Below are 16991 nucleotides of genomic sequence, written 5' to 3' on the forward strand. Positions count from 1 at the left end.
GAAGAAGAGAGGCTCAGTTCTCGCCGAGACCAGAACTCTCTCAAAGAAAGCTCACAGTCACTCTCCATCCCCTCACTTAACACAGAGCGATGGAAGCTCCATGCAAACTGGGCCCATCCTTCTCATTCAATGCACGCCCAAGCAAACTACCACTGTGATAGCAAACCCACATATTCAAAAGAGCATATCTCCTCTCCTCATTACCATGAATGTCAGTTCCCCACCCCGAAACGGAGAACATCAATTTGAAAAACTAGGAACACATGCCATCCGGCTTCAGGGCCTAGCTTGTCAATAAAATGTTCTAAGAATGAGTAGAAACTGACAAAAAAGATATTAATTCAAATTTATGAATAAAAATTCCTGGATTAAGTTGTAGCAACTAACTTGCGTACATTTGACAAATGTTTTGGACATCATGCATGTAGATTTTTAGCCTACCCTTTTCCATAATTTAATCACTATAATCAGGTTTTAAAGTTATCATACTTATGTTGAGGCTGACTTTACTAGAAGATGAATAGTCCATTCAGGAAAGGTAAAAGATGAGGAAATGCCTCAAAACATCTACAAATAAATGATATTTTACTAGTTAGTGTTGTCATTAAAAGTTATAACAAAGTTACTTGAAAATGAATGTAGAGAAAGTCAGAATGTCCAATACCAATAATGTTTTCACTGTTTATGGGACCAACTCAGTATTAGTAACATTATTGGCTATACTAATATTTTAAGAAAGTAAATTCAAAACAAATTGGGGTCAATTCAACACAGTACTGTTACAGACCATGTAACTAACTAGAACCATAGACAAATGATGTAGAATATGCCTCAGAGATACTTGTATTTGATTATTCACTAAACACATTTAATTCTATTTCAATTAAGGTCTTAAGGTTGTGGACTATTCTTTAAAAACAAATGCAGCAAACAAGAAACACGGCCATTTCGTGCATTTTTCATACTTAGTATAAAGTCCAGGGTTACTGACTTGTCTTCTTTAATTTGTGGAGGTTTGTTTGAAAATTCCATGACTTTCGTCCTTTCATTAACCGTTGCCTTAACGAGTGTCTCCAGAACAGAGACAAACTCAAGACTCCAGCAGCAATATTATTCTCCTGTTGCTGTTTTTGTGACTGATATCATGATAATTTCAATAAAGCCACTGCAATGTTCTCTTGTATTGAGTAGTGAAGCACCTGTGCTTAATGCTGCCCCTCACTGGACTGGAGTTTATATAAATACATAAATTAAATAGATTTATGCATTTAGCAGACGCTTGTATCTAAAAGTCGCTTACAGTGCATTCAGGCTAACATTTTTTACCTAACATGTGTTCCCTGGGAATCGAACCCACAGCCTTTTGCGCTGCTAACCCAATGCTCTACCACAAGAACACATATAGAGTTTATATGCGGCTCAGCTGTTGCCACTGTACATAACATGACAAAACCCTAGAAATATTATACAAATATATTTAATTTTAAAATAAATAATTTACAAACAATTCTATAAATAAATGATCCAACTACATACATTTTATATTTTAAATTAATATATTTACATGCATATTTATTGTGACCTCTGAGGTTTTAAGTTGACAAAATGAAGAATTTTTCACTGAATATTAAATATTTACTGCATTTTTTTACTTTTTATGACAGCAGAAGCAGTAAAATGCCCTCATGTTGTTGGTGATAGCGGCAATTTGCACAAATCACAATATTCAATTAAAATATAAAATCAGTATTTTTGGTTGGATATTGATATATTTTAGGACCTGAAAAATTATAAGTAGACTCATGTAGCATTAAGTCCAGCCACTGGTATAATGTTTATTTGATTTAATTTAAACAGTGGCTTTTAGTTTTATGTCCTTAACTTGAAGAACACATTCACAGAAACGATTTCCTTCCAAAATTACAAGGAAAACATTTTATTTATTTTTATAAATAAATACAGTCAAGCATTTCATGTTCATTTCAACTTTCATAAAATTATTTACAATCTTACATGAACTCCAAGCATTACCAGTTCAGCAGTCTGTAAGTGGAGCACATTTGTGAACTTTGCAGTTTCTATGATAGGCAAAACTTTTCCAGCACTTAGTGCACGTGTACGGCTTTTTGCCAGTGTGAATGTGCATGTGTGCCTTCAAATTGTTGGGCTGTGTGAAACTCTTCAAACAAATGTCACAGGTAAACGGCTTTTCCCCGGTGTGCACGAGCCTGTGTCTCTTCAAATTGGCCGACAAATGAAACGCCTTCCCACAGGTTTCACACTTATGAGGTTTTTCACCGGTATGAGTGCGTATATGCATCTTCAGAGAGCTCGACAGCTTGAATCTTTTCCCACACAAAACGCATTTGTGAGGTCTTTCTCCAGAATGCAGGAACATATGGGTTTTATACGAAGCCCTTAGAGAAAAGTCCTTCCCACAGATCTCGCACTTGAACGGTTTCTCTCCCGTGTGAAGCTGCTCATGCATCCGGAGTGAATGTACACTACTGTACCTTCTTTCGCATAACGTGCACGTATGAGGCTTGCTGTTGTCCGAATGCAACTGCAAGTGAGCTTTTAATGCGTAGGCAGAGCTCAGGAACTTCCCACAGACGTCGCAGCGCTGAGCGTTGCTCTTATCTCCTGGATTTCCAATCTGATCATGTGTTAGAATGTGGTTCCTCAGGACGTAATTATACTGGAATGTTTTCCCGCACATTTCACACATAAATCGCTTTTCTCCGTGAACTCGCATGTGGCCTTTCAGAGTGCTTCTCTGGTTGAATCTTCTGCCGCACACCTCACAGACGTAGGGTTTGTCACCGGTGTGAATGAGGATGTGGCGTTTTAGAGTACCGGAAAGTGCAAAACTTTTCCCACAGATGTCGCAGGTGTGCGGCCTCTCGCCCGTGTGCACGCGGAGGTGGAGCTTCAGAAGTTTATGGTATTTGAAGCTCTTATTGCAGTGGCTGCATTTTATCGGCCTGTCATTTGAATGAATTCTCTTGTGGTAGTTCAACGTGCCAATCAGGGAGAAACACTTTCCGCAGGTGTCGCATCTGTATGGTTTTTCGCCCGTGTGCACCCTCTGGTGCATGTATAAGCTTCTTTTGATTGTGAATCCCTGTCCGCATGTTTCACAGGTAAATGGTTTGACGTCGGCGTGGACTAGTTCGTGCGCTGCAAGATCTCTGAAGCTCTTTCCGCAAGTAGCGCAGGGGAATTTCTTCTTCTCGAACTTCTGCGAGTGTTTGCGAAGGTGGGTCTCTAGCGCTCTCAGCAGTGTGAATTTCTTCCCGCATTTTTCACAAGTGTGAGGCCTCACGATTGAATGCACACGTTTGTGCTGAACCAGAGAAAACATCTTTGGAAAGGCCTTTCCGCACTGCTCGCATTCAAAAGACTCGTTCACTTGTGGAGCTTTAGGTTGATTGGTTGTCTGCAACACATTTTCCTGATCTTCAGACCAATCCCTGTCATCAGCTGCAGGTGAAATAAAAAACAACATGGTCATCAGGGTCAGTCAACATTAATCATAGTCTATTCATATATTCACAGATTAGTAAACTGGAAATAATTTATCTATAGGTACTCAAGATTAAAATGAGCCTGGCGAAACTGTGTGTGTTAAGCCCCCTTTAAAGAACTATTAAAGATGATTAAAATTCAAATTTAAAAACTTTAGCATTTAAACATTTAAAAACTATTATGCATATCAACGTTATATTAATATAAATTTTATACATTCATTTATATACAGTATATATATTAATAATATTATATATTTTTTGTTTGATTCATTTTATGTGCTTGTTATTTTTATTTAGCTTTCAAATTTATTTACGTTTTAGTCATTTTAATACTTAACCCCTTAACATTTTTTAACATAGATGAATTCATGAACAAAAACATTTTGTAACATGATTTCGAAGTATCATTTCCATGACAATGCAATATCTGATTCTAAAATGGTTTTCAGTTGATATATAATTTCTTATGATTTCTAAAGCGTGATAAAAAAAAGAAGACTTTCTTTGACAAAGGTCAGATCTCCTGTTAAGATGTAGATTTGTTTAGGTGCACTCGTTTCATAAATTAATCTATTACTTTTCCTACATACTTTTCTAACAAAAAAAGTGGTCAAATATGTATAAAGTCTTAGACCTTTCCAACGATATATAGTTTGTCATGATTAGATTAGGATTTAATTGTAAAATAGTGAAGTAACCTTAGGTGTCCCACAGAGGGGACAGATGACAGTAAAGGGTTAAACTTTTTTTATTCCAGTTAGGTGCCATTAATTTTTTTTTTCTATTATTTACATTTTATTTCAGCTTTATTTCAATTATCAATTAACAATATCAACACTGACATGTAAATTAACACATGCAAGGGTGGAAAATGAGCAAGAAATTTCGAACTCAGTTTGGATCTCTTACTGTCATTGATGAAAATCGTCTGGATGGTTTCCTCTCCTCTGTCCTCCATCATAAGACATTTGCTTACATTACTTTCCTGAGCAGGCTATAAGAGTTTCAACCAACATTTATCACACTGTAAGTTATATATTTAAGAGAAATTCCTCTTTAAATCACCATTGTATAATTACTCACCTCGCTGCTTGAAGGTTTCTGGTGAGATGTTGTTTCTGGCTCCTTCAGAGGACTCAAAGAGAGAGATACAGAATCTACTGCGAGAGGAGCACAAAACAAAAATCACCACCAAGATAAAGGACGGAATGTGCTAGAGGAAGTCTTCAGACTAGCAACTCTTCTGGCCTGATATTGACATCTATATCAAGTACCCTGAGACTCTTGGTTATGGATGTATGTGGCTCCACTGAGATCATGTCCCAACTGAGATGAAGTCTTCCTCGGGTCGTCTCGACCCCTCAGACACAGCTGTGCTGGAGCTGCTGCATTGGATGAACAGTATCTGAAAAGGCTGCAAATCTTCTGCACTGCTTCTTTGGCAAACCTCTCCATTATGGAATTAAGCTGCATTGAAAAAAAAGAACAAAAATAACACTATAAGAATGAAACATAATCAACCGGGCTGTAAAATTGAGGGTTCTTTTTAACATATTACAACAATCCATGTTAAAATGAATCAATAAGAGAGTTTCTTACCATCTGGATCTGTGTATTGTTTGGTCTGATAGTGAGACTGGATTCATCGGAGCTGTATGTAAAAGTCTTTCGGATCTCGAGATTCGCAGAGTCCGTCAGAACCGACATGATCAGAGTGGTTTGACTCTGAAAAAGCTCAAACCGGACCATAATGACCACAGTTAAGAGAACTGCAACAAAATCAACTCAGTCCGTGTTTGACAGTTGGTACTGCCAGATTGAGAAGAAAATAAACAACTCACTACCAAGTTGAATTAAGCAGCAAGTACTTCCACTTTGATTTACTTTAAAATAAAAGTCTCTTCATGCTCGGCATTCTCCATTAAGATGCTTATGTTATGACTAACAAAAACAACGTAAGGGGTTTAAAATTCAGTGGTACATTGTTGAGGGTATTAGATCAGCTTTGGATCAATTTGATCTTACAATGGATTTGGTAAGACCCATTATAGACCTGTGACTAGAACAAATATACTTCCGAAACAGAGTTTCAAAATAAAAGTCGTTGAAAGCTCACTAATTTCAAAGGGATAATACATTTCCTACGTTTCTCTTATTATTTGCATGCTGTGGTTTAATGAAGTGTTGTGAGTTTATTTGAGATAATTCAGATACCATTCTTGATAACAAAAAGTCCTGAACGCCTTTTACAAGTTTTTCTGGAATTTCTGATGACTGGATAAGGATGTTTAAAAACACTTTTAAAAATATATGTTTTATATCATATAAATTCGCTAATGAATCATTCAGATCATTTTGTAAACTAGTTTGAATATTCATTGAAAATATGAAACATTTATCCACAAGCTCTATGCAAGAGCAGTTTACCTAAAAACAATTTTTTCCCCTCATATTTCCAAGTTTCCAATAATCATGCCAATGATTATATTAATCACTTTGTTTTTGATATAGGTACATATTATACAACATTAAAAATAACAACAGCTTATTCAGCCTAATGTTTTATTTAAATGTCTTCATGATGTTACCCAAACATTTGGGTAGGAAATATTACAATATGAAAAGAGTCCTGCAGTTGTAACAACAAAGTTCCTACCACGGCATCTTTTTCATACAGGTTTGCATTTGTGACCATTGTAATGTCTAAGATATACATAATTCTTCCCACACTTCTGGCATGTGTAGGGTTTCACTCCAGGATGGGTTTGCATATGTGTTTTGACAAGGTCGAGTTCTGGGAACCCTTCCCCACAGACCTTACAGCTGAATGGCTTCTCTCCAGCATGGGCACGCTTGTGTCGCTTTAAATTTCCATACAAGCGAAAGCTCTTTCCACACGTCTCACATTTGTGCGTTTTTTCATCAGTATGAGTCTTCATATGCATTTTCAGAGAGCCAGACCACTTGAATGCTTTCCTGCATGCAATGCATTTATAAGGTCTGTCTCCTGAATGGCACAGCATATGTGATTTAAAGGACTTTCTGAGAGCATAGGCCTTACCGCAGACCTCACACTTGAATGGGGTCTCGCCTGAGTGCAGCTTCTCATGTATGCGAAGATTATATATGTTGCTGTAGCTCTTCTCGCACAATTTGCATGTAAAAGGTTTGCTTTTGTCTGAATGTATCTGTAGTTGAGTTTTTAAAACAGACTTGGAATTCGGAAACTGCTCTTCTACTGAATTTCCAGTATGATTATGTGATAAAATATGGTTCTGTAGCAAAAAATCATGTTGGAATGTTTTCCCACACACTTCACACTTAAATTGTGTTTCTCCGTGCACCCGCATATGGATTTTTAAATTGCTTCTCTGGCGAAATCTTTTACCACACACTTCACAGATGTACGGCTTTTCGCCCGTGTGAATGAGGATGTGGCGTGTCATAGCTTCATGATGCGCAAATGTTTTCCCACAGATTTTACATGCATATCGTCTCTCACCGGTGTGCACAGGAAGGTGGCGCCTCAAATGACTCTTGCACTTGAAGCTCTTATTGCAGTGGCTGCATTTTATCGGCCTGTCATCTGAATGAAACTTCTTGTGGCAGTTTAGGGTGCCTATTAGAGAGAAACTTTTCCCACAGGTGTCACATGTGTATGGTCTTTCGCCCGTGTGCACTCTCTGGTGCATATATAAGCTTCCTTTGACTGTGAATCCCTGTCCGCATATATCACAGGTAAACGGTCTGACGTCCGCATGAACCCGTTCATGCGCTGCAAGATCTTTGTAGCTCTTTCCACAAGTAGCGCAGGGAAATTTCTTCTTCTCGAACTTCTGCGTATGCTTGCGGAGATGAGTTTCTAGCGCTCTTAATTGCGAGAACTTCTTCCCACATTTTTCACAACAGTGCTGCTTTATGCGCGAATGCACACGTTTATGTCGAAGAAGAGAGAACATCTTTGGAAAGGCCTTTCCGCACTGCTCGCAGTCAAAACACTCGTTCTCTTGTGGCTTTTCAGGTCGCTCGGCTGATTTCTGCAACACACCTTCCTGATCTTCAGAACAGCCCCTGTCTTCATCTGATGGGAAAACAACACAATAATAAAAAATGTGTTGATCATATGAGCTATTAAAGATTTCTCATGACATATAAGCATTCTTCAAAAGCCTGTTGTGTCATATTTGATACTCATACTTTAGCATGATTTTTCCAAAACGTTAGTGCGTACAGAATCATGCATCATCAATATGTTTTTAAAGATATACAAAAAATTTGAAGTCCGTTTAAGAAATCTAAATGCATGAGTTGAGTTATAAGAAAGACATAAGCTAAAATAAAAAATCTTAGCAAAAATGAGGTCTTACTACGTACAACAAACAGCAGCTGTACTATTCATAAGCTAATGTAAATAAAACAGCTAGTATAAGAACTTTACCTTACCATCACCCATGACAAAAGTCTGAATGTTGTCTTCTGCTCTGTCCTCTACTAAAAGACATCTGCTTGCATGACTCTCCTGTGCAGCCTACAATTCACATCACGTGGAAATGTTTTACGTGTAAACCCTACACAAACAAATAGTGCTAGAAGTTTTAAATAAATATTATATACCATACCAGCACTTCATAATGTATGGTCATTTAGATTTTGTACTTATATATTTAATATTTTAAAATGATTGATGAGAGAGCATAGATACAAGCTACTCACCTGCAAACATTCAAGTTACAAAATAAATTTCAATAACAAAAATTCTTACCACCTGAGGGTTGTTATGTGTCATGTTGAGATGAGGTTCAGCAGAACTGCATGGCTTTGGTGTGTCCTGCATTAATAAGATCAACAGAGCAGTTTGACTCTGAAAAAGCTCATACTTAGACATATTCTTCACAGCTACGAGCAGTGCACAAATGAGAAATAGTCTGAAAGCGGTTTCAAAATAATATTGCAGGAAGATTTAGAAGAAAATGTTCTGCATTGGCAGTCTAAAGCCTATAAAACTGTAAATCCAGTATTAATAAATGCAATCAAATTATCGTAACAATCCTAACAGATGGTGAAAAACAAATTCTCAATATGAAGCAGGTCAGTATATTGTAATTATCCATCGGGAGTGCAAACTCCTTGGAAAAGTTGCACTCTGTGCTAAACACTTCCTCTGTAGTTCATAACCATTTCAAAATAAAAGTATGCGAAGATGCGCCATTGACCATAAATCCTTTTTAACTAAACCTAAATAAAAATGTTCTTTGTAGAAACAGGCAAACCATTTAAATAAGACGTATTATTTATGATACTATAGTGTTTTATTTTTTTTTTTTTATAATAGTCAGATCCCTTTCTGGTTAATTTGTTAAATGAGCTTGTTTATTGTTTTTGTGTTATGCAAAATCAGCTTTGAATTGCAAATCTTTTGAAATTCCTATTGACTGTTTTTAGGTAAAAAAAAAAACAGATTTTCAAAAAAATTGTCAATAAGGTAAACGACAAAACGCTGGAGAATTTATGCATACATAATAATTTCTCTATCAATCTGCACAGGAAAAGTCAAACATTTAGATTATTATTATTATTTATTTATTTATTTTATTTTTTACAATTTGAGCATTTAACTGTTTAAAACTATTTTTCTGCTCTTTACTTTTTGTTCTTATTCACAGTAATAGTTAAGAAATCTGTTACAAATAAAACACAGAGACACAGAGTACACTGCAATGAGAAATTCTCATGGTATAATTAATGATTTTACATAATAATAATTGGCTTAAAGGGTTACTCCACCCCCATGTCGTTCCAAACCCATAAAGCTACGTTCATCTTCTGAACACATTTAAGATATTTTTGATGAAAACCGGGAGGCTTGTGACTGTCCCATTAACTGGTCCAGAACAGTATGAAAGATGTCGTCAGAATAGTCCATCTGCCATCAGTGGTTCAACCGTATATGAAGTGATGACAATACTTTTTGTATATGTTAAATATTTTGTGTTGACACAAGGATACGTTTTCTACATTTTTTACGCTTTGATTTGAATTAAAACAGCGCACCCGTGCATCGCAACTGACACAGAAGAGTGTAAGCTGCTTGCGTTCAGCTCATATTCTCCAAAATGTTGCTCTTGTGTTGCGGAGAGACACAGAAAAGATGAACTGTTGAGTAAAGTTGTTATTTTTGTTTTCTTTGCATACAAAAAGTATTCTCATTGCTTTATAATGTTACGGTTATCATGTTACTGATGGCAGACGCAGTATTCTGATGATGTCTTTCAGATTTTTTTGGACCGTGACTGTAATTTACTTGGCAGTTAATGGGACAGTCACAAGCCTCCTGATTTTCATCCAATATATTTGTTGAACAAGTGGTAATCGTTTTCATATTGTCTGATTGATGGCTGTCAGCGGTTGGGTAGGAGACAACAAATTCCATCATTCCATGCTCCTTCTTAGCGTCATCAAACCACGCGATTGTTATTGTTTTGGTTGTGCGCCCTCTAGTGGCAGGTCCTACAACCTGTACTTTTAAGTGCAAAGCAATGACTGAAGACTTTGCATATTTTTTTTAACAGCCACCTTGGTAAAGGTCTCCATCACAAGCTTTACTTATTACAGTGTTAAACACAAGTCTTAATCATATAAAATGTGACCTAACCTTAAAATAAAAGACTACACATAGGAAAAACTTCAGAAACAGGCTGTCTGACAGATCACAAATGACATCAATCCCTTGCTGATAAGTAAATAACATGCAAAATAAATAAATGCAGAATAAAAATAAAGGCACCAGTCTGCGTCGATTCTCATTTATGTCCAATATCGCACCTCTGTCACAACTAATGTCAGTGAGGAATAGACATTCACAGTCAAAAACTTTATGAACCTCGTCTCGAACTGTTTCATTCAACAGCGTCATTACAGACATTGTTTGTTTGTAAAATAATTCATACTCGTGTTCACTCGATTGCTGTAAATGTATTTGTGGTCTGCGATTTTTTTTTTTTTTTGTCAAAGTGACTTTTGTTTTGAAATTCGGACTTTATGGAAAGTATACTCAACCTAACTGTTGTGAATGACATTTATCCCACTTCAGTATTTTCAGTATTAAATATCTAAGATAATCTTACAAAATGTCGGAAAAGACAAACCTACTAACGTTACAGGTATGTTTTCATTCATTCACTACTCAAAATCGGAATAAAAAGTAATTTTAAGAGAAATCAAAACCAAATCTAACTCTAATTTAACAGTATTTATTTTACATTCAATGTATTTCGCCCACACTCGTAAACTTTACAGTGCAGCTGCGTTAGTTATGCGATTATGACATAATTAAGTTTAGTGGTTAATAGGAGGTTACATCTGAATCATCTTCACCCAAGAAGTTGTAGTGTAATATTCTCGCATATAAAATGTCTCTATGTGAATGGTGTTCTTTACTCCTCCCTCGTGTGTAACGGACGCAGTGAACAGGCATTATTGTCTTATCTACTGAAGCCAGCACACTGGGGCGTAGTGCCTCCTCATCAGTCATTGCTTTCTGTTCCTCTGAAGACTGAAGACAGTTAACTTCACTACAGCTATGGCAGATGGACCTTATAAATACATTAGGGTCAGAATGTAATCCAATTTAACATATTAATCTGTGTTATTTATGTTGGTACTGACCTTTGCCTGAAAAAATATTGTCTTCTTTTACAGGATGCTGATGGCAAAGTCAGCAGGGTGATCCGTGTTGGCACCAGAAAAAGCCAGGTAATATATCACATGCACATTCAGTGTGCATGGTCTATTAATAATCTATCTATTTGAATATAATTAAAGTTTCTTCCTGTGACTGCAAAGCTGAATTTCATTCTAATATGCTGGTACTCAATAAATATTTCTTATTAGTGCCGCTCAATGTTTTTATTTATTTGTATTTTTTTCATGAAAATTGTATCACATTCAAAAGGAAGAAAAAAATCACTTATAGAAAGATAGAAATCTTTTGAATTATTATAAATGTCTTAACTGGTACTTTCGATTAATTTCACACATCCATGCTTAATTAAAGTATTAATTCTTTAAAAATGATCACTGATCCCAAACTTTTAAACTGTAGTTTACATACAAATTAGATCATCTAAAATATTGCTAATATATCTAACCATTTTCACAGTTTTTATGACTGCTTGTCATTGGAATCCATGTGTTTGAAGTGCCTCTCATCCGCTCACATTTTCTAAAATAATTTTTTACTTTCCATTCTATAACTAAATATATAATGGAAAACATTGTCACTTAGCATAACTTAGTAGTTCTAGAGTCATATAGTCAAATGTAAGTTTGATTGGGTGTGTCAGCAGCGGTGATGGCTTTGATAAGATTTCTGTCTTTGTTAGGGTGCGTACAAGATTGATTAGTTTTAGGAAAGAAACCAGTTACAACCCTCAACAAGAAGATCAGCCTTAAAGAACCATCATATTTTGTGGGAAATGAAATATTGTTGAACCTTTAGTTACCTTTCTCCCATTTTTTTCAGCTGGCTCGGATTCAGACAGACAGTGTTGTAGAGAAACTCAAGGAGTTCTACCCTGATGTTCATTTTGAAATAGGTAAGAGATCATTGTCGAATATGCGAAACAGTTGCTGTTTATTTGTAATGGATTTTTTTTTAGCAAGTATGATGTAGTTAATATTCACTCTCCTTAAATTAAATTCCACTTCAATCTTTTGATTTTGTTTCAGTGGCTATGTCAACAACAGGAGATAAAATTCTTGACACAGCTTTATTCAAAGTGAGTCCAAATCCATAAATAATAAAAATTATATTGATGTAATAATTCATTAGTTTTGTACATGTTAACAGATTGGTGAAAAGAGTCTCTTCACAAAAGAACTGGAAAATGCTTTGGAGAAAAATGAGTGAGTCATTCCTTCTTTATATCATTCATGTATATTTCGAACTGCGATTAGATTTGTTTATTGGTCTTTTGGTGCATTTGATGTTGCAGAGATTTTTACTGCTGCACTGGTGCTTATGTTTCAGTCTGAATAATGCTGTTGTAATATTTGTGTCTCCATAGGGTAGATCTGTTGGTGCACTCTTTGAAAGACTTGCCAACTGTTCTTCCTGAAGGCTTCACTATAGGATCTGTGCTGAAGTAAGTGAATCACAGTAGGGTCTCCGTGTTCCTCCACAGCTGAAGAGTCTTTTATCTTAAAAGTAGAAAGCTGACATATCATGTTACAGATTAACTTCAACCTAAATGTTCATAAATAATTATTAAAGTGTATGGGGAAAAAAATGATATAGTGTATTGCTCATTGCAAATCACTTATAACATTATGATTGACACTTCCTTCTCTTCAAAGGCGAGAAAACCCTCATGATGCTGTTGTCCTGCACCCCAAACATAAAGGCCAATGTCTAGAGTCTCTAGCCAACAAGAGGTAAAATTGGAGGCCAGTACAAAGAACTCATCAAACAATCAGTGTTGATCATGTGACACTGAAGACTGGAGTTATGATGCTGGAAAATTCAGTGTTGCATCACAGAAATAAATTACATTTGTATGTAAAATGTATTCTTATATTTCACAGTATTACTGTGTTTGCTGTATTTTTGTTCTAATAAAAGCATTTTGGGTAAGCATAAAAGACATCTTCAAAAAACTTTCAACTTTCAACTTTCATTTTTGATGGTAGTGATATATTTTAGAATTTTTGTCAAATAAATATTTGCAGGATATGTGTTTTCTTGGAAAACAAATAATATATTTTATATTTGAAGTGTTGTAGGTACCAGTTCTCTTCGCCGGGCCGCCCAACTAAAGAAAAGATTTCCAAATCTGGAGTTTAAAGACATTGTATCTTTCAGTGCAGTGCAGTTTTTTTTTTGTACTTTTCTTGTTATTCTTATGTAGATACAGATACCAAGTCAATTATAATTTCAGTGTATTAACAAGGACTTGATGTTTTGAGGTTATATCTTAACAGTTGTGTTTCAGAGAGGTAATCTCAACACTCGTCTAAAGAAGCTGGATGAAAAGGATGACTTTTCAGCCATCATTTTAGCAGCAGCTGGTCTTCGGAGAATGGGCTGGGAGAATCGCATCAGCCAGGTGCCCCGTCCTGCTTCAGTGAACCTAAAATAAAAATAAAATGCAAAACTAAAGATTATTGCATCATTTAATCGATAACATTGACGTCTGTTGTTATCATCTTGCTTCAGATCCTTGGGCCTGATGTCTGCATGTATGCAGTTGGACAGGTGGGTAACATTCACTGTTGCTTTCGTCCAGATCTCCTACTCAGCAGTGAGTGCCATCACATTGAACCTTACATGCTGCTCTTACTGTCTTGTTAAAGGGTGCTCTGGCAATCGAAGTGAGAGCTCGAGACCAGGACATCCTGGAAATGGTGTCAGTATTAAATGACTCCGACACTGTGTTGAGATGCATGGCGGAGAGAGCCTTCCTCAAACACCTGGTAGACATCCTGCTGCACTGTAACACCCCTCACACCTGTTTCTGGATCAATGACATGATGCCATTTTTGTTTTAATATTTGAATTCATTAATATTACATAAATACACTGTGGTTTCAAAGTTTGGTGTTCGTAACATTTTTGAAAGAAATTATCTTATGCTAAACAAGGCTACATTTGTTTGATAAAAAAAAATACAGTTAAAACAGTAATATTATGAAATATTATTGCAATTTAAAAAATTTTACATTTTTTTTTTTTTTTTTTTAATGTAGTGTATTGCTGTGATGGCAAAGCTAAATTTTCAGCATCATTACTCCAGTCTTCAGTGTCACATGATCCTTCAAAAATCATTATTATATGCTGATTTGGTGCTCAAGAAACATTTCTTATTATCTTATTATCGATGTTGAAAACAGTTGTGCTGCTAAATATTTTTATGGAATATGTGATACATCTTACTGAACCCAAACTTTCAAACTGCAGTGTAAATATCTAATAATAATTTAAAGTGAAAATGAAAATTAATTACAATTTACTTGTTTACACCACATATGACAATTTCTGAGACATTGAAAATAACATTCTCTGGCAAACCTTTTTTAAATCCAACCTGAATGCAAAGAATGCATTTCTAAGAACATTGCTGTATCTGTTTTATTAAACTAGATTTGTTTTTAACAGGAAGGGGGATGCAGTGTTCCAGTTGCTGTTTACACTGAAGTTAAGAATTCACAGCTCTACCTGACTGGAGCGGTGTACAGTCTCGATGGTTCAGACAGTCTGAAGGAGACCATGCAGACAAGCATCAGCTCTGACAGTCAGGTTGTTAATCCGCTACAATATAGATACAAATATCCAATATTCGGAATCCTTCGTTTGAATTTGACACTTGAGATTCTGTAACTTCATTATTCCCAGGCTGAGGAACAGGAGAAGGTTGATGAGAAGGTCCAGCGTGTGGGCATCACTGCATTAAAGGTGTCAGAGGCACCTCAGGACGCCGCAGTGAAGTTAGGAGTGGACCTCGGGAATCTGCTGCTCGGCAAAGGGGCCAAAGAGATACTGACTGTAGCCAGACAGCTTAATGATGCGCGATAGCTATATCATAGCTGAAGACCAACCACCCCTTCCAGAAGTATTTTTATAAGAAGTGTTATCGTGTCATTCTATGGCCTTTATATTTTGTGTGTTATTATTTTTCAAAGAAAACTTTTCTTTTTATTTACTGGAGTTTAATGAATGTCAATTTGCAGCTGCTACTTAAAACAGACTTGCAGTAAATGATCCCAGGATGCATATTTTCTGGAGCTGCTTGAAGTATCATCTACATTTTACCTTCACTGACTCTGGTTATATGTACACGTGAATGTGTACAACATAATCTGTGAACCATTACAAAACGTTTTGTGTGATAGAGTCAGCTGAGTTTTTTTTTTTTTTTCGTAGATGGAGGGTTTGTTAGTACAATGTTTTTCATTTCATCTCAGACATTTGCCACTGATATATTTTGTGCATTTGTTAAATGTTATCATTGAATCTTTTAAATCGAATGTAACATCAGTGCCTGGAAATGTAAAATATCACCTCTGCAAATATCTTTGTGTATTAGCTCTAGTCTGATGCAGATGTCATTTGTATGGAGTCTGGAGGCAAGGCCTGAGCCTTTTCATTCACTCCACTCAAATTCATTGTCCTTGCTTTATTTATTTGGCTAAATGTATTTTAGCATCCTCTTTGCCTGCATTTGTATGATAAAACATGATCAAAGTATTCTGTTGTAGTATTCTGAAACACAGTTTTATTTATTTCTTTTTTGGTTGGTTGGTTTACAGCCATAGTTTAACTCATACCATGTTGAATCCGTGTGAGCATATGCAAGATTCTTCGAATGTGATGAAATGATTGAATTCTATAAAATACTTTCAGTTCTTCGTTTTAGTTGAGTTTTATTGCCATTTCAGATACAGGGGTATAAACTTTGAATGCTTAGCATATTGTTTGTCATCACTTTGAAATAAGGCATTTACATTTACATAAAACCGCACATTTCGTAGGTTTGGAGGTTTTAAGAGCAGAGTTATTTGGTTAATGTACTGTATTTTCCAATCCCATATAAGTCAAGCAGTATAGGTGCACTCGTGGTTTTTACTTTTTTCCTCTTTTTATGCAGATTGCCCTACACAGTAAGATACCACTATGTGTCACTAAGTTTTGTTTTAAACAAGCTTTACTCAAGACCTTACATGTGATGGTATTGGGAATAATAATTAAAGAAGTAAATCATTATTGCATTAGCAGGTAGGGCAGGTTTATTGAGTATTGTGAGCAGGTTTATTAATGTAATCATTTGGGGGTCGCACTCGATGTTGTTTGAGGACAAAAGTGACCGGACACCTGAAATGTAAATGTTTTTTTTTTTTTCAGTGAAATATATATAATATATTTTTGTTCTATATTATTGTTTCTTTTTTATATTGAGAGAATTCCATGGTACTATGTCATATTTATGCAGTAATTAGGATACTTTTTTTACAATGAAAATACTTTTAAAATTAATACTTTAAAAAATTATAATATTTTTCTATTGCTTTCAATTATGGCAGTATTTCACGTCTTTCTGAGGAAACCAAATCCCAGCCTTTTAGAAGAGCTCCAAATTCTAAATCAGTTTGACAGAGAGCCTCTCCTGAATGAGCAGACAGTGTAAAGAGGAAAGTATAGGAGGACACTCCCATTGGAGATTTCCCATTTTGACCATATAGTGATGTTCCATATGATGACTCAGTGATATTAGATGTAATAATTTGTAGTGTAGTTTATCACATAAATCAGGGTGTTCTGTACTTATATGTTGAAACATCTTTATACAGAACATTGTATATGGATGTTCCGTACAATCAGTTGAGAAGTAAAGTGTTCTGATCTGATCTGATTCATTTATTTAATTGGATATTTTTTTCTACCAGTCAAACGTTTGGAATAATTAAACT

General features: G+C 35.7%; 3 protein-coding genes across 5 annotated transcripts; 1 reads left to right on the plus strand and 2 right to left on the minus strand.

The window, feature by feature from the left end:
* Positions 1–1920: 1920 nt before the first annotated feature.
* LOC128029516 (gastrula zinc finger protein XlCGF26.1-like) lies at positions 1921–5594 on the minus strand. 2 transcript variants are annotated; one of them, XM_052617331.1, is made up of 5 exons: positions 5130–5594; positions 4805–4997; positions 4614–4687; positions 4440–4524; positions 1921–3483 (listed from the first exon to the last, which is right to left on the minus strand). In XM_052617331.1, the coding sequence occupies exons 1-5, from the start codon at positions 5277–5279 to the stop codon at positions 2036–2038; spliced, it is 1950 nt and encodes a 649-aa protein (XP_052473291.1). In that variant the 5' UTR covers positions 5280–5594; the 3' UTR covers positions 1921–2035. The 2 variants fall into 2 exon arrangements, with proteins under 2 accessions (XP_052473291.1, XP_052473290.1); XM_052617330.1 differs by having other exon boundaries at positions 4614–4690; positions 5130–5592.
* A 481-nt stretch (positions 5595–6075) lies between these two features.
* On the minus strand, positions 6076–8690 carry LOC128029517 (gastrula zinc finger protein XlCGF57.1). Its single transcript, XM_052617333.1, has 3 exons — positions 8293–8690; positions 7974–8058; positions 6076–7611 (listed from the first exon to the last, which is right to left on the minus strand). The coding sequence occupies exons 1-3, from the start codon at positions 8413–8415 to the stop codon at positions 6200–6202; spliced, it is 1620 nt and encodes a 539-aa protein (XP_052473293.1). The 5' UTR covers positions 8416–8690; the 3' UTR covers positions 6076–6199.
* Positions 8691–10585: 1895 nt separating this feature from the next.
* On the plus strand, positions 10586–15937 carry LOC128028557 (porphobilinogen deaminase-like). Of its 2 annotated transcripts, XM_052615804.1 has the most exons (14): positions 10586–10690; positions 10994–11139; positions 11229–11282; positions 12052–12124; positions 12258–12307; positions 12379–12434; positions 12596–12673; positions 12885–12962; positions 13303–13378; positions 13520–13633; positions 13744–13782; positions 13881–14000; positions 14683–14823; positions 14920–15937. In XM_052615804.1, the coding sequence occupies exons 2-14, from the start codon at positions 11110–11112 to the stop codon at positions 15097–15099; spliced, it is 1089 nt and encodes a 362-aa protein (XP_052471764.1). In that variant the 5' UTR covers positions 10586–10690; positions 10994–11109; the 3' UTR covers positions 15100–15937. The 2 variants fall into 2 exon arrangements, with proteins under 2 accessions (XP_052471764.1, XP_052471765.1); XM_052615805.1 differs by lacking the exon at positions 10586–10690 and having other exon boundaries at positions 11053–11147.
* The last annotated feature ends 1054 nt before the right edge of the window (positions 15938–16991 follow it).

Source organism: Carassius gibelio, chromosome A15 (genome assembly GCF_023724105.1).
Source record: "Carassius gibelio isolate Cgi1373 ecotype wild population from Czech Republic chromosome A15, carGib1.2-hapl.c, whole genome shotgun sequence".
Taxonomy (NCBI): Eukaryota; Metazoa; Chordata; class Actinopteri; order Cypriniformes; family Cyprinidae; genus Carassius; species Carassius gibelio.